The sequence below is a fragment of the Hylobates moloch genome, unplaced genomic scaffold (genome assembly GCF_009828535.3).
Source record: "Hylobates moloch isolate HMO894 unplaced genomic scaffold, HMol_V3 SCAFFOLD_12, whole genome shotgun sequence".
NCBI classification, from domain to species: domain Eukaryota; kingdom Metazoa; phylum Chordata; class Mammalia; order Primates; family Hylobatidae; genus Hylobates; species Hylobates moloch.
In genome coordinates, this window is record NW_026652287.1 from 41427969 (window position 1) to 41448829 (window position 20861).

The window sequence follows — 20861 nt, forward strand, 5'->3', positions numbered from 1 at the left end:
ACTCAGCTCTTTTTCTTTTCCTTCCTTCCTTTCCTTCCTTCCTTCCTTCTTTCTCTCTCTCTCTCTTCTCTCTCTCCCTCCCTCCCTCTCCTTCCTTCCTTCCTTCCTCCCTCCCTCCTTCCTTCCTTTTTTTTTTTATTTTGAGACGTAGTCTGGCTCTATCGCCCACGATGGAGTGCAATGGCGTGATCTCGGCGCACAGGAACCTCCACCTCCCGGGTTCAAGCGATTCTCCTGCCTCAGCCTCCCGAGTCGCTGGGACTACAGGCGCGCACTACCATGCCTGGCTAATTTTTTTTTGTATTTTTAGTAGAGACTGGGTTTCACCATTTTGGCCAGGCTGGCCTGGAAGTCTTGAACTCAGGTGTGCGCCCTCTCCGCCACTGGGCAAGGCGGGGGAGGAATAGGGGGCTTGGAATTCCACACTAGAGGCGGGCACCGTGGGGGAAAGAAGAGTCACGTCTCCCACGGTTCGCAGAGGAAGGCCGGCCTGAGCCTGGAGCGGGGTCGGGAGAGCCACAGTTTTGCACCCCCAGGGCATCCCCCAGGCCGCAGACTACCAGGCCTCCAGAGGACAGGACCCCACCCCCGGCCACAGGCCCTGCCCCCAGCACTCCCCGCACCCCGCCTCCAAGGCTCCTCCGCCCCCTCCGCACCCAAACTTATAAAAACCGTCCTCGGCGCGGCGGGGAGAAGCCGAGCTGAGCAGATCCTCACACAGCTGTGATCCGATTCTTTCCAGCGGCTTCTGCAACCAAGCGGGTCTTACCCCTGGTCCTCCGCGTCTCCAATCCTCGCACCTGGAACCCCAACGTCCCCGAGCGTCCCAGCGTCCCCGAGAGTCCCCGCATCCCCGCTCCCAGGCTACCTAAGAGGATGAGCGGTGCTCCGACGGCCGGAGCAGCCCTGATGCTCTGCGCCGCCACTGCCGTGCTGCTGAGCGCCCAGGGCGGCCCCGTGCAGTCCAAGTCGCCGCGCTTTGCGTCCTGGGACGAGATGAATGTCTTGGCGCACGGACTCCTGCAGCTCGGCCAGGGGCTGCGCGAACACGCGGAGCGCACCCGCAGTCAGCTGAGCGCGCTGGAGCGGCGCCTGAGCGCGTGCGGGTCCATCTGCCAGGGAACCGAGGGGTCCACCGCCCTCCCGTTAGCCCTTGAGAGCCGGGTGGACCTTGAGGTCCTTCACAGCCTGCAGGTACGTGTCCCCAGGGCTGGTTCTCCGCACCCCTAGTGGCTCTCCTGGCTTGAAAGGGTATGGACAGGAGTGCGGGGTGCGCAACTGTGGCTTCCTGGGGTCTCCTGCCTCAAGGGATGGGCTCCCTTTTAGGAAGCCGAGGAGAGAGGTTCGCCCGAGGCTAGGAGTTCAAGACCACCTAAAGCAAAATAGCGAGACCTCCATCTCTTCTCCACACACACACACACACAAGATAAAATAAAATTTAAAAATGACTGGGCGCAGTGGCTCACGGAGCCTCCAACTGCTGTCGAGACTAGCCTGGCCAACATGGGGAAACCTCGTCTCTACTAAAAATACAAAAAATTAGTCTGGCGTGGTGGCGCATGCCTGTAATCCCAGCTACTTGGGAGGCTGAGGCAGGAGAATCTTTTGAACCCGGGAGGCGGAGGTCGCAGTGAGCCGAGATCGCACCAATGCACTCCAGCCTGGGAAACAGAGCAAGACTCCTACTCAAAAAAATAATAGTAATAAAATAAAAATAAGGCCAGGCGCGGTGGCTCACGCTTGTAGTCCCAGCACTTTGGGAGCATGAGGCGGGTGGATCACCTGAGGTCAGGAGTTCAAGACCAGCCTGACCAACACAGTGAAACCCCACCTCTACTAAAAATACAAAAATTAGCGGGGCGTGGTGGTGGGTGCCTGTAATCCCAGCTACTGGGGAGGCTGAGGCAGGAGAATCACTTGAATCCGGGAGGCGGAGGTTGCAGTGAGCCGGAATCATGCCATTGCACTCCAGCCTGGGTGACAGAGCTAGACTCCGTCTCAAAATAATAATAATAATAATAATAAATAAAATAAAATACAAATACAAAAATTAGCCAGGTGTGGTGACAGGCACCTGTAATCCCAGCTACTTGGGAGGCTGAGGCACAAGAATCACTTGAGTCTGGGAGGCAGAGGTTGCGGTGAGCCAAGATTGCGCCACTGCACTCCAACCTGGGTGACAGAGCGAGACTCTGTCTGAAAAAATAAAAAATAAGCCAGGCATAGAGCTGCACTGTTGTAGTCCAGCTACTCGGGAGGCTGAAAACAGGAGGATCACTTGACCCCAGGAGTGGAGGCTGCAGTGAGCTGTGACAGCACCACTGCACTCCAACCTGGGCGACAGAAAGAGAAGAAAAAAATGGAAAAAAAAAAAAAAGATAAACCCCCTTGCCTGACCTCAGCGGATGGAGATTTGGAAGGATGGATGAGTGGATGAATTAAGAGGTTGGGGAAGGCAAGCTGGGTCCTCACCTAGGTTTTCACCCCTCCCCAGACACAACTGAAGGCTCAGAACAGCAGGATCCAGCAACTCTTCCACAAGGTGGCCCAGCAGCAGCGGCACCTGGAGAAGCAGCACCTGCGAATTCAGCATCTGCAAAGCCAGGTAACCCCAGGATCAAGGGAGTAAAGGTCCCTCTGATAGCTGGGACCCCAGGTGGGGAGGGAGGTGGTGAGAACTGGACCTGTGGGTGGGCATGTGGGGCCAGGCAGGACCTGACACCCTCCTCCCGTCCCATCCTAGGTTGGCCTCCTGGACCCCAAGCACCTAGACCATGAGATGGCCAAGCCTGCCCGAAGAAAGAGGCTGCCTGAGATGGCCCAGCCAGTTGACCCGGCCTACAATGGCAGCCGCCTGCCCCGTGAGTGTCTGGCCCTCGATGCCCTCCGGTGGCCACCCCCACCCCGCCACTTGCCATTGCTGGTCCTCTCCTTGTCAGGTCCACCTTAAGGAGAAGATGTCCTGGCCCGGAGTCCCTGTGGGCCCACCAGTCTCTGGGCCAAAGCTGATGGGAGCACCTCCTTCCCCAGCCCTGACCTGGCCCAGCCAGGCCACCCAACCCCTCTCCCTGCAAGCCAGTGGGCTGTCCCTGAAGCCCTGCTGGTCACTGATTGGAACAGAGGTGGAGAAAGAGAGCTCTTGAGGGACTTGAGCTGCAGGGGTGCTGGAGAAGGTAGAAATGGGGTTCGGGGTGCCATCCTGAAGGTTAGAACCTTCTAGGGGAGGGTGTCACGGAGCAGGGGGTGCCAGGTAGGAGTGTTCGTAGATTTGGGCCCTCCACACTGTCTTGGGGTAGGTGGGAATTAGGGCTGGGAACCCCCAGCTCCCAGGCCAGAAACATTCTTGCGTCTTACAAATCCAATGCTCCAGGTCCCTGACCCCTCTTCCTCCTCCCTCTCTTGTTCTCCTCCTCCCTCTCTTGTTCTCCTCCTCCCTCCCCACCCCCACCAGCCCCCTCCCTGCCGCAGACAGTGGGCTTTTGCTGCCACCACAAGTTGTAAGTAGGTGCTTTATTCCCAAATCTCCATTCATCTCGAACCACAGCACGTCCACGTGTGTCCGACGCAGACTCGCGGTTCTCACTCTAAGTTCAGGGCTCCACACGGTTTCCCTGTGGTCCTCGTCCTTCCCTGCATCTGTGGCTGTCCACAGCCAACTCGGTGAAAGTTTGGATCCCCCTCTCACACCCTAGGGTCAGTGGCAGGTTTCCAGCACTGTAGACCTGAGGGTTTTCTCCTCCCCAAGCTCCTGCTCCTTCCCACCTCTGCGCCGCCCGCCCCCAACCCCGCCAGGCTGGCATCTGAGCGTGGTCAGGGTCCTGTCCACCCTCCCAAAGCCACCATCCCAGGATGAGGGGCTTCTGGAGAGTGATGGGGGAAGGCACAAGTCCTGGCTGGGAAATGTGGTGGAAAGGGGCAGGGGTTCTGTGGGTTCGGGACTCCCAGACTCGGCTCAGGCCCGCCAAGTAGGAGAAAGTTCAGAGCTGGGAAGGCAAACAGCTGGCATTCATGGAAGCCACACTGGTGGTTTGGCCGCGTGCCCATCCTTACTGGATGGGAGGAAAGTAGGGGAAAGGGGAGATGCCTGAGGAGCCGGAAAGCGTCTTCCTCGTCACTCTGGGCCTGCCCCCACCCCCACCGTGCAGACTCATTTCGACTTTTCCCCTACTTTTCCGGCTGGGCTGGGGGCGGTTCCTTCCAGTCTGGAGCATCTGAGCCTCCAGACGTGCTCAACGCCATCCTCCCCTCCTCCCTCCCTCTTTGTTTCCTCAACCCTGCCTCCTCTCCCTTTAGGAGCTGGGACCCCAGGCAGAGCCTCTGAGATGCTCCTGCTCAGCACAGTTCTTCCTCCCCGTTCTGGACCTGCTGCCTCATTCATTCATTCATTCATTCATTTGTCAAGTCTTTTTTGTTTGCTTTTTGAGACAGAGTCTCGCTCTGTTGCCCAGGCTGGAGTGCAATGGTGCAATCTCAGCTCACTGCAACCTCTGCCTCCCCCTGGGTTCAAGTGATTCTCCTGCCTCAGCCTCTCAAGCAGCTGGGATTATAGATGCCTACCGCCACCACGCCCAGCTAATTTTTATTCATTCATCGAGTCTTTTTTTTTTTTTTGAGACAGAGTCTCACTCTGTCATCCAGGTTGGAGTGCAATGGCTCAATCTCAGCTCACTGCAACCTCTGCCTCCCGGGTTCAAGCGATTCTCCTGCCCCTGCCTCCCAAGGAGCTGGGATTACTGGCATCCACCATCACACCCAGCTAATCTTTGTATGTTTTACTAGAGATGGGGTTTGGCCATGTTGACCAGGCTGGTCTCAAACTCCTGACTGATCCGCCCGCATCCCAAAGTGCTGGATTACAGGCATGAGCCACTGCGCCCGGCCCATTCCTCAAGTCTTTACTGAGCAGCTGCTATGCACTGGGGCCTGTGTGGATGCTGGTGCCAGGCTGTGGGCAGAGCTGCTCCTTGTCCCCAGCCTAAAGGAGCCTCCACTGAGTCAGAGGAGAGACCACTAGATGACCCCAGTGTCCAGGAGTGGGAAGTCATTGCTCAATTCCCATTTGGGGAGGTCTGGCCTGGTCGGGGGGTGAGGCAAGGCGAGAGTCCCGCCGGGCGCAGTGGTTCACACCTGTAATGCCAGCACTTTGGGAGGCCAAGACTGGCGGATCACGAGGTCAGGAGATCGAGACCAGCCTGGCCAACATGGTGAAACCCCCATAGCTACTAATAATACAAAAACTAGTCGGGCGTGGTGGCACGTGCCTGTAGTCCCACCTGCTCCGGAGGCTGAGGCAGGAGAATTGCTTGAACCTGGGAGGCGGAGGTTGCAGTGAGCCAAGATTGCACCACTGCACTCTAGCCTGGCGACAGAGCGAGACTCCGTACCAAAAAAAAAAAACAAAACAAAAAAAGAGAGTCCCAGGCAGGGGGAACAACATGTGCAAAGTCCCTAGGGCAGGATGGTGTGTGGTACAAGGGTGGGAAGAAAGCCTTCCCACGGTGTGCCAGAGAGGGTGTGGGTACAGCATGGCAGGAGGCGGATGGGCACAGGGGCTGGTCCTCCGGGTGCCTTGTGGACCATGCTGAGGAAGGACATAGGGAGCCATGGAAGAGGTTAGGCAGATGGCAGAGAGGTGGTCATGAGATCAGATTTGCCTTTTACTTCCCTGGGCATCCACTGTTAAGCCCCCATATATGCCTGGCTCCTGAGACCCCCCCAGGGGCTGCCCTCCTATTTCAGCTCTCCACTTTATCTCCCTTCAGGGCTGCCCAGAGATTGCCAGGAGCTGTTCGAGGATGGGGAGAGGCAGAGTGGACTATTTGAGATCCAGCCTCAGGGGTCTCCGCCATTTTTGGTGAACTGCAAGATGACCTCAGGTAGGGTGTGTTAGCCCACCAGGGGCCCCTCTCCCCATAGGCCCTGTTGTCTTTCTTTAAATTGAAAACAAAGCAAAAAAAAGAATTAAAGGCAGGGTCTTCCTATGTTGCCCAGGCTGGTCTTTTGTTTTTTTTTTTTTTGAGACGGAGTTTTGCCCTTGGAGCTGGAGTGCAATGCCGTGATCTCAGCTCACTGAAACCTCAGCCTCCTGGGTTCAAGCTATTCTCCAGCCTCAGCCTCCCCAGTAGCTGAGACTACAGGTGCGAGCAACCACACCCAGTTAATTTTTGTATTTTTAGTAGAGGCGGGGTTTCACCATGTTGGTCTGGCTGGTCTCAAACTCCTGACCTCAAATGATTTGCCGACTTTGGCCTCCCAAAATGCTGGGATTACAGGCATTAGCCACTGCGCCTGGCCTCTTTTCTTTAAAATGCAGCCCTTGTCTGGGTGTAGTGGCTCACACCTGTAATCCCGACACTTTGGGAGGCCTATCGTGAGGATCACTTGAGTCCAGAAGTTCGAGACCAGCCTGGACAACATAGAGCTCATCTTTACAAAAAGTTTTGTAAAAGTAAACAAAAAAGGCCAAGTGCAGTGGCTCACACCTGTAATCCCAGCACTTTGGGAGGGTGAGGCAGGCAGATCACGAGGTCAGGAGTTCGAGACCAGCCTGACCAACATGGTGAAACCCCGTCTCTACTAAAAATACAAAAATTAGCCGGGCATGGTGGTGTGCGCCTGTAATCCCAGCTACTGAGGTGGCTGAGGCAGGAGAATCTCTTGAACCTGGAAGGCAGAGGTTGCAGTGAGCCGAGATGATGCTGCCGCACTCCAGCCTGGGTGACAGAGTGAGACTCCGTCCCCCCACCAAAAAAATAAAAAGGAGAGAAAACAAAATAAAATAAAATTCAGCCCTTGCTGGGCATGGTGGCACACGCCTGTAGTCCCAGCTACTCGGGAGGCCAAGGCAGGAGGGTCACTTCAGCCCAGGAGTTAAAGGCTGCAGTGAGCTGTGATCACACCTGTGAATAGCCACCGCACTCCAACCTGGTTTCTAAAAAAAAAAAAAAAAAAAATGTGAGAAACTGACCGGTGGTTAACCTGAATACCACTTTGGAAGCCGAGGCGGCAATCACTTGAGGTCGGATTCAAGACCAGCCTGGCCAACATGGTGAAACCTACTCTACCAACATAAACATTACCCGGGGTGGTGGCAGTGCCTGTGTTTCACTGTTGTGGGGTGAAGACAAGACCCCGACCCCAAAGGCAGAGGCAGTGACTGGAACTGTCAATGCACTCCTGCCTGAATCTCTAAAAAAAAAAAAAAAAAAAAAGCAGCTTTTTTTTCCATTGAGAAGAAGTCCTTTCCATTACAAGAGGTTACAACACAGGGTTTTGTGGTTGAGAACTGCAGAGGAAGACCCAGTTCAGCTGGCCCAGAGAGGCCTTGCAGATTTCCACTGCCTACTACCCCCCACACTCAGTCCCTGCTGGGTTCTTGGGACAAAGATCTTTCCAAGGCCAGCCCATAATATTCCTCCCTCTGACCCACCCTCCTCGAGTCCTCCAGGGATGAGTGAGGGAGCTGCTGTCTTCCTGGGTTTGGAGGGGGTTTGGTGCTTGGCAGCCAGATGAGGGAGTGGGGTCCTCTGTGATGAGGGACTTCCTGGTGACCTTGTACCTTTCTGGGCAGATGGAGGCTGGACAGTAATTCAGAGGCGCCACGATGGTTCGGTGGACTTCAACCGGCCCTGGGAAGCCTACAAGGCAGGGTTCGGGGATCCCCAAGGTAGGTGTTTCTAGCGGGGACAGAGGCAGGGGAGGAAGAGGGACCCTCAGAAGTGGCCCTGCCTCACGGAGTGGCCTCTCCCACTCCAGGCGAGTTCTGGCTGGGTCTGGAGAAGGTGCATAGCATCACGGGGGACCGCAACAGCCGCATGGCCGTGCAGCTGCGGGACTGGGATGGCAACGCCGAGTCGCTGCAGTTCTCTGTGCACCTGGGTGGCGAGGACACGGCCTACAGCCTGCAGCTCACTGCGCCCGTGGCTGGCCAGCTGGGCGCCACCACTGTCCCACCCAGTGGCCTCTCCGTACCCTTCTCCACTTGGGACCAGGATCATGACCTCCGCAGGGACAAGAACTGTGCCAAGAGCCTCTCTGGTGAGCAGGCCCTGCCATGCCACACCCAGCCAGCAGCTTCCCTCCTTATCTTTCTGCTGCTCTGTCCTGCCTTCAACTCCACATTGCATCTGTTTCCTGCCCCCACCTCTTCCTTACATGCCATGTGTGTGATTAGGCCACTATTTTCCCATCCTGAAAAGGGTCTTGACCATCTTTACTTTTATTTACTTATGTGTTTGTTTATTTACTTATTTATTTATTTATTGAGATGGAGTCTCACTCTGTCGCCCAGGCTGGAGTGCAGTGGCGCGATCTTGGCTCACTGCAAGCTCCGCCTCCCGAGTTCATGCCATTCTCCTGCCTCAGCCTCCTGAGTAGCTGGGACTACAGGTGCCTGCCATCACGCCTGGCTAATTTTTTTGTATTTTTAGTAGAGATGGGGTTTCACTGTGTTAGCCAGGATGGTCTCGATCTCCTGACCTCGTGATCTGCCCTCCTTGGCCTCCCAAAGTGCTGGGATTACAGGCGCGAGCCACCGCGCCCGGCCTACTTATTTATTTTTTGAGACGGAGTCCCACTGTATCTCCCAGGCTGGAGTGCAAGTGACGTGATCTTGGCTCACTGCAGCCTCCGCCTCCTGGGTTCAAGTGATTTTCCTGCCTCAGCCTCCCGAGTAGCTGGGATTACAGGCTCCTGCCACCATGCACAGATAATTGTTTTGTGTTTTTAGTAGAGATGGGGTTTCACCATGTTGGCCAGGGTGGTCTTGAACTCCTGACCTCAAGTGATCTGCCCACCTCAGCCTCCCAAAGTGCTGGGATTACAGGCGTGAGCCCCCATGCCCGGCCACAAACATCTTTATAATGGTGCTCCACAGGATTCTTTTTCTTTTTTTTTTTTTTGAAACAGGGTCTCACTCTGTTGCCTAAGCTGGAGTGCAGTGGTGCGATCTCGGCTCACTGCAACCTCCACCTCGTGGGTTCAAGCAATTCTCAAAAAAAAAAAAAAAATTAGGCACAGTGGCTCACTGTAATCCCAGCACTTTGGGAGGCTGAAGCGAGTGGATCACTTGAGCCCAGGAGACCAGCCTGAGCAACATGGCGAAATCCCATCTCAGCTAAAAATACAAAAAACTAGCTGGGCATGGTGGTGCATGCCTGTGTTCCCATCTACTTGGGAGGCTGAGTTGGGAGGATCTCTTGAACCTAGGAGATCAAGGCTGCAGTGAGCTGAGACTGCGCCACTGCACTCAAGCCTGGGTGACAGAGTGAGACCCTGCCTCAGAAGAAAAAGAAAAACTCCAGGCATGGTGGCTCACACCTGTGGTCCCAGCTACTTGGGAGGCCCAGGTAGAAGAATCACTTGAGCCTGTAAGGTTGACGCTGCATTGAGCCATCACCACACCACTGCACTCCAGCCTGGGCAACAGAGCCAGGCCCTGTCTCAAAAAAAAATTTTTTTTTAACTTAAAAATAAGGCCGGGCCTGGGGGCTCACACCTGTAATCCCAGCACTTTGGGAGGCCGAGGTGGGTAGATCACCTGAGGTCAGGAGTTCAAAACTAGCCTTGCCAACATGGTGAAACCCTGTCTCTGCTAAAAATACAAAAATTAGGCCAGGCGCAGTGGGTCATACCTATAATCCCAGCATTTTGGGAGGCTGAGGCAGGTGGATCACATGAGGTAAGGAGTTTGAGACCAACCTGGCCAACATGGTGAAACCCCGTTTCTACTAAAAATACAAAAACTAGCCAGGCGTGGTGGCGGGTGCCTGTAATCCCAGCTACTCAGGAGGCTGAGGCACGAGAATCCCTTGAACCTGGGAGGCAGAGGTTGCAGTGAGCCAAGATTGTGCCACTGCACTCCAGCCTGGGCGATAGAGTGAGACTCAGTTTCAAAAAAAAGACCAAAAATTAGCCAGGCGTGGTGGTGGGCGCTTGTAATCCCAGCTACTCGGGAGGCTGAGGGAGAAGAATCACTTAAACCTGAGAGACGGAGGTTTCAGTGAGCTGAGATCGCACCAGTGCACTCCAGCCTGGGTGACAGAGTAAGACTCAAATCTCAAAAAAAAAAAAAGTCAAGTCCAAAGCCCAGCCTGGTCCCCAACCTGCCTCATCCTCAACCCTATCACCATCTCCTTTCAGCCCCATTGGTGGCTCAAAGACCTGACCATGTTCCCTCTCCCCTGACCCCGGCAGGAGGCTGGTGGTTTGGCACCTGCAGCCATTCCAACCTCAATGGCCAGTACTTCCGCTCCATCCCACAGCAGCGGCAGAAGCTTAAGAAGGGAATCTTCTGGAAGACCTGGCGGGGCCGCTACTACCCGCTGCAGGCCACCACCATGTTGATCCAGCCCACGGCAGCAGAGGCAGCCTCCTAGCGTCCTGGCTGGGCCTGGTCCCAGGCCCACGAAAGACGGTGACTCTTGGCTCTGCCCGAGGATGTGGCCACTCCCTGCCTGGGCAGGGGCTCCAAGGAGGGGCCATCTGGAAACTTGTGGACGGAGAAGAAGAGCATGACTGGAGAAGCCCCCTTTCTGAGTGCGGGGGGCTGCATGCGTTGCCTCCTGAGATCGAGGCTGCAGGATATGCTTAGACTCTGGAGGCGTGGACCGAGGGGCATGGAGCTTCACTCCTTGCTGGCCAGGGAGTTGGGGACTCAGAGGGACCACTTGGGGCCGGCCAGACTGGCCTCAATGGCGGACTCAGTCACATTGACTGACAGGGGGACCAGGGCTCGTGTGGGTCGAGAGTGCCCTCATGGTGCTGGTGCTGTTGTGTGTAGGTCCCCTGGGGACACAAGCAGGCGCCAATGGTGTCTGGGCGGAGCTCACAGAGTTCTTGGAATAAAAGCAACCTCAGAACACTTTGTTCTTTGTTCTTGTTTGTTTTCTTTCTTCCTTTTTTTTCTTTTTTTCTTTTTTTTTAGTTCATAGATCTAGTAAGTTACCCTCAGTTTGTTTTAAAAAGTGAACAAAGTCCATGTAAACATATTTCCCAAGGCCAAGCACGGTGTCTCGTGCCTGTAATCCCAGCCATTTGTGAGGCCGAGACAGGCAGATCACTTGAGGTCAGGAGTTCGAGACCAGCCTGGCCAACATGGTGAAACCCCGTCTCTACAAAAAATACAAAAATTACCCGGGCGTGGTGGTGCACGTCTGTAGTCCCAGCTACTCCGGAGGCTGACGCAGAAGAATCACTTGAGCCAAGGAGGCAGAGGCTGCAAATAAGCCGAGATTGCGCCACTGCACTCCAGCCTGGGCAACAGAGCAAGACTGCATCTCAAAACAAAAAGAATTTTTTTTTCGTAGAGGTAGGGTCTCACTCTGTTGTCCAGGCTGGTCTCAAACACCCAGACTCAAGGGATCCTCCTGCCTTGGCTTCCCAAAGTGCTGGGATTAAAGGTGTGAACACCACTGCACCCACCCCTGAAGGCTCTAATTCTACATCTGTGTTTTGTTAAAAAAAAAAAAAAAAAAAAAGAGGGCCGGGCGCGGTGGCTCATGCCTGTAATCCCAGCACTTTAGGAGGCCCGAAGCAGGTGGATCACCTGACATCACGAGTTCCAGACCCGCCTGACCAACATGGTATCTCTACTAAAAATACAAAAATTAGCCGGGTGTGGTGGCGGGTGCCTGTAATCCCAGCTACTTAGGAGGCTGAGGCAGGAGAATCACTTGAACCCGGGAGGCAGAGGTTGCAGTGAGCAGAGATCATGCCACTGCACTCCAGCCTGGGTGACAGAGCAAGACTTGATCTCAAAAAAAAAAAAGAAAAAAAGAAAAAAAAGAATAGGGCTGGGCGCATTGGCTCATGCTTATAAATACTAGCAGTTTGGGAGGCCAACAAGAGCGGATCACCTGAGGTCGGGTGATCCCGCTGTATTGCTCTATATAGTGAGATCCCTATATAGGGTCTCACTCTATTGTCCAGGCTGGTCTGGCCTGGCCAATGTGGTGAAACCTCATTTCTACTAAAAATACAAAAATTAGCTGGGCATAGTGGTGTGCACCTATAATCCCAGCTACTTGGGAGGCTGAGGCTGGAGAATTGCTTGAACCCAGGAGGTGGAGGTTGCAGTGAGCCGAGATGGCGCCACTGCACTCCAGCCCAGGCAACAGAGCGAGATTCTGTCTAAAAAATAAATAAATAAATATGAAATAAAATAAAAATAGTAATAATTGGATGCCCTATATCTAGGACATGTATTTGAGGAAAACAACATCTGTCCATTTCCTGAACCCCAGCTGCTGTTAATCTTTTTTTTTCTCCCATTTTTTTGAGACAGAGTCTCACTCTGTCACCCAGGCTGGAGCGTGGTAGTGCGATCTTGGCTTACTGCAACCTCCACTTCCCGGGTTCAAGCGATTCTCCTGCCTCAGCCTCCCGAGTAGCTGGGATTTCAGGTGACTGCCACTGCACCCAGCTAATTTTTGTATTTTTAGTAGAGACAGGTTTGGCCAGGCTGGTCTCAAACTCCTGACCTCAAGTGATCTGCCTGCCTCAGCCTCCGAAAGTGGTGGGATTACAAGCGTGAGCCACTGCGCCTGGCCTGTTAATTTATTTTTGCCCCTGTATCTCCCTCCAAATATTCTTTATAGATGTCTCTTGGGGAGGTGGTGGGGGTTCTTGCGCCAGAAGAAAAAACATCTGTGATTTCCTGGTCTTGACACTTCCTGGCAGGTGCTGGGGACACAGCTGTTTCCCTGGGGCTGTGGCTGGGTATAGGTGACAAACTTTTTAGCTTTGTAGAGGTAGGTCCTACAGCTGCCAGGCCAGGGAGGCTAGAGGCTGCCCTCTCCAGGTTCCTTGTTTGCCTGTGTCCTGTAGTGAGCAAGCTTAGAGGATCTCTTCTGAGCCCACTGTCACTGGAGCTGGTGGTGAGTCCAGTGTGCAGGAGAGGGGGTTCCTCTAGGTATACCCTCTTCGTTTCCAGGCTCAGCCAACGATGGGCTCATCTCTTCGACGTCATCCTTTTTCCTGCAGCCACCTTGACCTCAAAGCATTTCCTGCCGCTCCAACCTGGGTAACAACAGAAAGAAAAAACCAACAGCTGGGCACGGTGGTGCACTCCTACATTCCCAGCACTCTGGGAGGCCGAGGTGGGTAGATCATGAGGTCAGGAGATCAAGACCATCCTGGCTGACATGGTGAAACCCTGTCTCTTCTAAAAATGCAAAAAATTAGCCAGGCATGGTGGCACATGCCTGTTGTCCCAGCTATTTGGGAGGCTGAGGCAGGAGAATCGCTTGAACCCAGGAGGCAGAGGTTGCGGTGAGCTGAGATCGCACCACTGCACTCCAGCCTGGGTGACAGAGCGAGACTCTGTCTCAAAAAAGAAAAAATAAAAAAGAAAGAAAAGAAAAAAAACACCATGGCAGGAAACTAACAAGGGGCCAGGAAGCCGGGATGTGAACCTGGACCCGTTAAACTCCAGAGCTGCAGCTCTAAATGACATCCCTCTCCTGGGCCACAGGAGCTCACTGGCACCAGTTCCTGCATTTGGAAAATGGGGATGGTTTTGGTACCCCATCCCTCCATGCCACCATCCCTTCCTGGCCTCATGGTGTGGGAAGGGGGTGGTAAAGAATAAGGCATTAATATTCATCACAGGCTGGGTCCAATGCCTCGCGACTGTAATCCCAGCTCTTTGGGAGGCTGAGGCTGGAGGACCTTGGAGTTTGAGACCAGCCTACGCAACACAGCAAGACCTCATCCCTATGATAAATTTTTAAAAAGTCTGGGTGCAGTGGCTCATGCCTGTAATCCCAGCACTTTAGGAGGCCAAGGTGGGTGGATCATGAGGTTAGGAGTTCAAGACCAGCCTGGCAAGATGGTGAAACCCCATCTCTACTAAAAATACAAAAAAATTAGCCAGGCGTGGTGGTGGGCACCTGTAATCCCAGCCACTTGAGAGGCTAAGGCAGAGAATTGCTTGAACTCAGGAGGCAGAGGGTGCAGTGAGCCGAGATCGTGCCACTGCACTCCAGCCTGGGCAACAGAGTGAGATCCTGCCTCAAAAAAAAAAAAAAAAAAAGGATCAAGAGAAATTTCAGAGGGAGGAGAGACAGAATAAGGCAACTGAGGATGATAGAGGGAGGGAGGCAGAGAGGTGAAGATGAGGAGAGAGAAGTCCATGAACTCTGGGTTTGATGGGAGGGAGGGAAGGAAGGATGGAGACACAAGAGGGGGAGTGGATATGGGGAAGGAGTCAAATTTGTGTATGGGATTGAGAGGTGAAGCCGGCTAGGCTTCTGGGTCAGGTGGAGACTTGAACTTTTCTGTCTAGCTAAAGGATTGTAAACGCACCAATCAGTACTCTGTGTCTAGCTAAAGGATTGTAAAAACACCCATCAGCGCTCTGTGTCTACCTAAAGGTTTGTAAATGCACCAATCAGTGCTCTGTGTCTAGCTAATCAGGTAGGGGACTTGGAGAATTTTCTGTCTAGCTAAAGGATTGTAAATGCACCAATCAGCACTTTGTGTCTAGCTAAAGGTTTGTAAATGCACCAATCAGCACTCTGTCAAAACGGACCAATCAGCACTCTAAAATGGAACAATCAGCACTCTGTAAAACGGACCAATCAGCAGGATGTGGGTGGGGCCAAATAAGGGAATAAAAGCAGGCCACCCTAGCCAGCAGCGGCAACCCGCTCAGGTCCCCTTCCACGCTGTAGAAGCTCTGTTCTTTTGCTCTTCATGATAAATCTTGCTGCTGCTCACTCTTTGGGTTCGCGCCACCTTTATGAGCTGTAACACTCACTGCGAAGATCTGCAGCGTCACTCCTGAACTCAGCGAGACCACGAACCTACCAGAAGGAAGAAACTCCAGACACATCCAAACATCAGAAGGAACAAACTCTGGACACACCATCTTTAAGAACTGTAACACTCATCACAAGGGTCCGCAGCTTCATTCTTGAAGTCAGTGAGACCAAGAACCCACCAATACTGGACACATTTTGGCGACCATGAAGGGACTATCGCCTATCGCCAAGCGGTGAGACTATCGCCTATCACCAAGCGGTGAGTACCATCGGACCCCTTTGTCTTGCTATTCTGTCCTATTTTTCCTTAGAACTTGGGGGCTAAATACCGGGCACCTGTCGGCCAGTTAAAAGCGACTAGCGCAGCTGCTGGACTAAAGACACGGCTGTCAGGCTTTCTGGGAAAGGGCTCTCTAACAAACCCCAACTTTTTGGAGTTGGGAGCATTGGTTTGCCTGGAACCAGCTTCCGCTTTTCCTGTACTTCTGGGCTGAGCCAAGGGTTGACAGGAAAGCCATTCAGCTCTGGGGTCCTGACAACAAGTTGGTTGGCCCTGTGGCCATGAGTGGAACTCTCAAAGTCATGTGGCCCAAGCGAGACTCGCCCATCTATCCTATCTATCCTGACCCTTGCCTCCTGGGTCCTAATGCCTGTTAGACAAACTTCCTCTCACCTCTCTTCTCTGAGGCTAGTCCCACTTCTAAAAACCACTCTCTGTCCCTGGTGCTTTTCTAGTTTCTCCTATAAGAATGACTTCTAGGCCGGGCGCGGTGGCTCACGCTTGTAATCCCAGCACTTTGGGAAAGGTCAGAGCGAGACCACGGTGAAACCCCGTCTAACAATACAAAAAAAAAAAAATAGTGGGGTGGTGGCAGGACCTGTAATCCAGAGTGACTTCTAGTATAAACTTCAGGACTCTGTTACCTTCTTTGGGTACCTGGGCTCACCAATCAGAAAGACATAATTTTTGCCCAAAGCCCCATTGTAGGGGAGCTATCTGGAATCTTAGGATCCCTCCTCAGACAAGCAGGCCTAACAAAATCTATTCCTGAAGCTGGGATATGGGCAGCCTCAGAAATTGTATCCTTCCTATTCATATAAGTGAGGACAAAAGGTGTCACTCTTCCAACCTTGGAGATCCCTTCCCTCCCTCATGGTATGGCCCTCCACTTCATTTTTGGGGTATAACATCATTGTAGGACATGGGTAAGGTCCCAATACTAAAAGGAGAATGCTCAGGACTCTAACAGGTTTTCGAGAATGCGTTGGTAAGGACCACTAAATCCAATTTTTCTTGGTCCTCTTTGTGGTCTAGGGGGACAGGCAAGGGTGCAGGTTTTCAAGAATGTGTTGGTAAGGGCCACTAAATCTGACCTTCCTCGGTTCTCCTTGTGGTCTGGGAGGAAAACTAGTGTTTCTGCTGCTGCGTTGGTGAGCACAACTATTCTGATCAGCAGGGTCTAGTGACCATTACGGGTTCTTGGGCAAGGGTTGTTTCTGCTGCTGCGTTGGTGAGCGCAACTATTCCGATCAGCAGGGCCCAGGGACCACTGTGGGTTCTTGGGCAGGGGGAGAAGCAAAACAAACCAAAATCATGGGTGGTTTTGTCTTTCAGATGGGAGACAGGCATCAATGGGCTCACCCTTGAAATGCATCCTAAGCCATTGGGACCAATCTGACCCTCAAATCCTGAAAAAGAGGCAGCTCATTTTTTTCTGCACTATGGGCTGGCCCCAATATTCTCTCTCTGATGGGGAAAAATGGCCACCTGAGGGAAGTACAAATTATAATACTATCCTGTAGCTTGACCTTTTCTGTAAGAGGGAAGGCAAATGGAGTGAAATACGTTATGTCCAAGCTTTCTTTTCATTAAAGGAGAATACACAACTATACAAAGGTTGCAATTTACATCCCACAGGAGGACCTCTCAGCTTACCCCCATGTCCTAGCCTCCCTACAGCTCCCCTTCCTATTAATGACAAGCCTCCTCTAATCTCCCCTGCCCAGAAGGAAATAAGCAAAGAAATCTCCAAAGGACCACAAAACTCCCCTGGGCAATCGGTTATGTCCCCTTCAAACTGTAGGGGGAGGGGAATTTGGCCTAACCTGGGTACATGTCCACTTCTCCCTCTCTGATTTAAAGAAGATCAAGGCAGACCTGGGGAGGTTTTCAGATGATCCTGATAGGTACATAGATGTCCTACAGGGTCTAGGGCAAATCTTCAATCTCACTTGGAGAGATGTCATGCTATTGTTAGATCAAACCATGGCCTTTAATGAAAATAATGCGGCTTTAGCTGCAGCCCAAGAGTTTGGAGATACCCGGTATCTTAGTCAAGTAAATGATAGAATGACAGCCGAAGAAAGGGACAAATTCCCTACTGGTCAGCAAGCCGTCCCCAGTATGGATCCCCACTGGGACTTCAATTCAGATCATGGGGACTGGAGTCGTAAACATCTGTTGACCTGTGTTCTAGAAGGACTAAGGAGAATTAGGAAGAAGCCCATGGATTATTCAATAATGTCCACCATAACTCAGGGAAAGGAAGAAAATCCTTCTGCCTTCCTCGAGTGGCTACGGGAGGCCTTAAGAAAATATACTCCCCTGTCACCTGAATCACTTGAGGGTCAATTGATCCTAAAAGATAAGTTTATTACCCAATCAGCCACAGATATCAGGAGAAAGCTCCAAAAGTGAGCCCTGGGCCCTGAACAAAATCTGGAGGCATTATTAAACCTGGCAACCTCAGTGTTCTACAACAGGGACCAAGAGGAACAGGCTCAAAAGGAAAAGCGAGATCAGAGAAAGGCCGCAAACTTAGTCATGGCCCTCAGACAAACCTTGGTGGTTCAGCGAGGACAGAAAATGGAGCAGGCCCATCATCCAGTATGGCTTGTTATCAGTGTGGTTTGCAAGGACACTTTAAAAAAGATTGTCCAACGAGAAACAAGCTGCCCCCTCATCCATGTCCCCTATGCTAAGGCAATCACTGGAAGGCACACTGCCCCAGAGGACAAAGCTTCTCTGGGACAGAAGCCCCCAACCAGATGATCCAACAACAGGACTGAGGATGCCTGGGGCAAGCGCCAGCTCATGTCATCACCCTCACTGAGCCCCGGGTAAGTTTAACCATTGACGGCCAGGAAATTGACTTCCTCCTGGATACTGGTGTGGCTTTCTCAGTGTTAATATCCTGTCCTGGACAGCTGTCCTCAAGGTCAGTTATCATCCGAGGAATCCTGGGACAGCCTGTAACCAGGTATTTCTCTCACCTCCTCAGTTGTAATTGGGAGACTTTGCTCTTTTCACATGCCTTTCTTGTTTTGCCTGAAAGTCCCACACCCTTATTAGGGAGGGATATATTAGCCAAAGCTGGAGTTATTATCTACATGAATATGGGGAACAAGTTTCCCATTTGTTGTCCCCTACTTGAGGAGGAAATCAAGCCTGAAGTCTGGACATTGGAAGGACAATTTGGAAGGGCAAAAATGCCTGCCCAGTCCAAATCAAGGTAAAAGATCCCAGCACTTTTCCTTATCAAAGGCAATATTCCTTAAAGCCTGAAGCTCATAAAGGATTACAGGATATTGTTAAACATTTAACAGCTCAAGTCTTAGTAGGGAAATGCAGCAGTCCCTGCAACACCCCAATTCTAGGAGTACAAAAATCAAATGGTCAGTGGAGACTAGTGCAAGATCTTAGACTCATCGATGAGGCAGTAATTTTTCTATATCCAGTTGCATCCAACCCCTATACCCTGCTCTGTCAAATACCATAGGAAGCAGAATGGTTCACTGTTCTGGACCTCAAGGATGCCTTCTTTTGTATTCCCCTGCACTCTGACTCCCAGTTTCTCTTTGCCTTTGAGGATCCCACAGACCACCTGTACCGACTTATGTGGATGGTCTTGCCCCAAGGGTTTAGGGATAGCCCTCATCTGTTTGGTCAGGCACTGGCCCAAGATCTAGGCCACTTCTCAAATCCAGGCACTCTGGTCCTTCAGTATGTGGATGATTTACTTTTGGCTACCAGTTTGGAAGCCTCATGCCAGCAGGCTACTCTAGATCTCTTGAACTTTCTAGCTAATCAAGGGTACAAGGCATCTAGGTCGAAGGCCCAGCTTTGCCTACAGCAGGTCAAATATCTAGGCCTAATCTTAGCCAGAGGAATCAGGGACCTCAGCAAGGAACAAATACAGCCTATACTGGCTTATCCTCACCCTAAGACATTTAACAGTTGCGGGGGTTCCTTGGAATCACCAGCTTTTGCCGATTGTGGATCCCCAGATACAGCGAGATAGCCAGGCCCCTCTATGCTCTAATTAAGGAGACCCAGAGGGCAAATACTCATCTAGTAGAATGGAAACCAGAGGCAGAAACACCCTTCAAAACCTTAAAGCAGGCCCTAGTACAAGCTGCAGCTTTAAGCCTTCCCACATGACAAAACGTCACAGAGAGAGCAGGGATAGCTCTTGGAGTCCTTACTCAGACTCGTGGAACAACCCCACAACCAGTGTCATACCTAAGTAAGGAAATTGATGTGGTAGCAAAAGGCTGGCCTCACTGCTTATGGGTAGTTGCAGCGGTGACCATCTTAGTGTCAGAGGCTATCAAAATAATACAAGGAAAGGATCTCACCATCTGGACGACTCATGATGTAAATGGCAACCTAGGCGCTAAAGAAAGTTTACGGCTATCAGATAATCGCCTACTTAGATACCAGGCACTATTCCTTGATGGACTGGTGCTTCAAATATGCACGTGTGTGGCCCTCAACCCTGCCACTTTTCTCCCAGAGGATGGGGAACCAATTCAGCATGACTGCCAACAAATTATAGCCCAGAATTATGCTGCCCAAGAGGATCTCTTAGAAGTCCCCTTAGCTAATCCTGACCTTAACCTATATACTGATGGAAGTTCATTTGTGGAGAATGGGATATGAAGGGCAGGTTATGCCACAGTTAGTGATGTAACCGTACTTAAAAGTAAGCCTCTTCCCCCAGGGACCAGCGCCCAGTTAGCAGAACTAGTGGCACTTACCTGAGCCTTAGAACTGGGAAAGAGAAAAAGAATAAATGTGTATATAGATAGCAAGTATGCTTACCTAATCCTACATGCCCATGCCTCAATATGGAAAGAAAGGGAGTTCCTAACCTCTGGGGAACCCCCATTAAATACCACAAGGAAGCCATGGAGTTATTGCACACAGTGCAAAAACCCAAGGAGGTGGCAGTCTTACACTGCCGAAACCATCAAAAATGGGAAGGAGAGGGGAGAACAGCAGCATAAGCAGCTGGCAGAGGCAGGGAAAGACCAGCAGAAAGGAAAGAGAGAAAGAGACAGGAAGTCAGAAAAAGAGAGAGCGAGGAAGAAACAGAGAGACAAAGAGAAGGAGACAGAGAGAGGAAGAGACAGAGACAAAGAAGTCAAAGAGAAAAGGAGATAGAAGTAGTAAAAAAAAAAAGTGTACCCTAGGGTAAATTTAAAACCTAAAACTGATAATTGAAGGTCTTCTCTGTAACCCTATAACACTCCAATACCACTTTGTTGTCAGTGTAAACAAGGGCATAGCCGGAAAGCACTGAGGCCACTGACAACCATAGCCTTCCTATCAAAAATCCTTAACCCAGCAGGTTTCCTAACAGGAGATCCAAATCTTAATTAATTACCATACAAAGGTCCGACCAGATCTAGGAGGAACTCCCTTCAGGACAGGATGATAGATGGTTCCTCCCAGGCGATTAAGGGAAAAAGACACAATGGGTATTCAGTAAGTGATAAGGAAACTCTTGTAGAAGCAGAGTTAGGAAAATTGCCTAATAATTGTTCTGCTCAAACTTGCCAGTTGTTTCCATCAGCCAAATCTTAAAGTACTTACAGAATCAGGAAGGAGCCATCTATACCAATTCTAAGTTAATAGGGACTGAACAAGTTCTTATTAATAGCAAAGAATAATTGAAATCCCAAACTTATAGGATTTTCAACAAAAGTAAAGTTTGCTAATAGTTAACAGTGTAACATGTATTATCCTAACTTCTAATCTTATGGAAATCAGACCCTATCTGTGCCCCTCAAAGCTCAAGTCCATCAGCCCAGGGC

General features: G+C 51.7%; 1 protein-coding gene across 2 annotated transcripts; it reads left to right on the forward strand.

Moving 5' to 3' along the window:
* Window positions 1–323: 323 nt before the first annotated feature.
* On the forward strand, window positions 324–10716 carry ANGPTL4 (angiopoietin like 4). Of its 2 annotated transcripts, XM_032169544.2 has the most exons (8): window positions 324–364; window positions 743–1194; window positions 2495–2605; window positions 2744–2861; window positions 5763–5876; window positions 7571–7666; window positions 7756–8037; window positions 10195–10716. In XM_032169544.2, the coding sequence occupies exons 2-8, from the start codon at window positions 877–879 to the stop codon at window positions 10374–10376; spliced, it is 1221 nt and encodes a 406-aa protein (XP_032025435.1). In that variant the 5' UTR covers window positions 324–364; window positions 743–876; the 3' UTR covers window positions 10377–10716. The 2 variants fall into 2 exon arrangements, with proteins under 2 accessions (XP_032025435.1, XP_032025436.1); XM_032169545.2 differs by lacking the exon at window positions 5763–5876.
* The last annotated feature ends 10145 nt before the right edge of the window (window positions 10717–20861 follow it).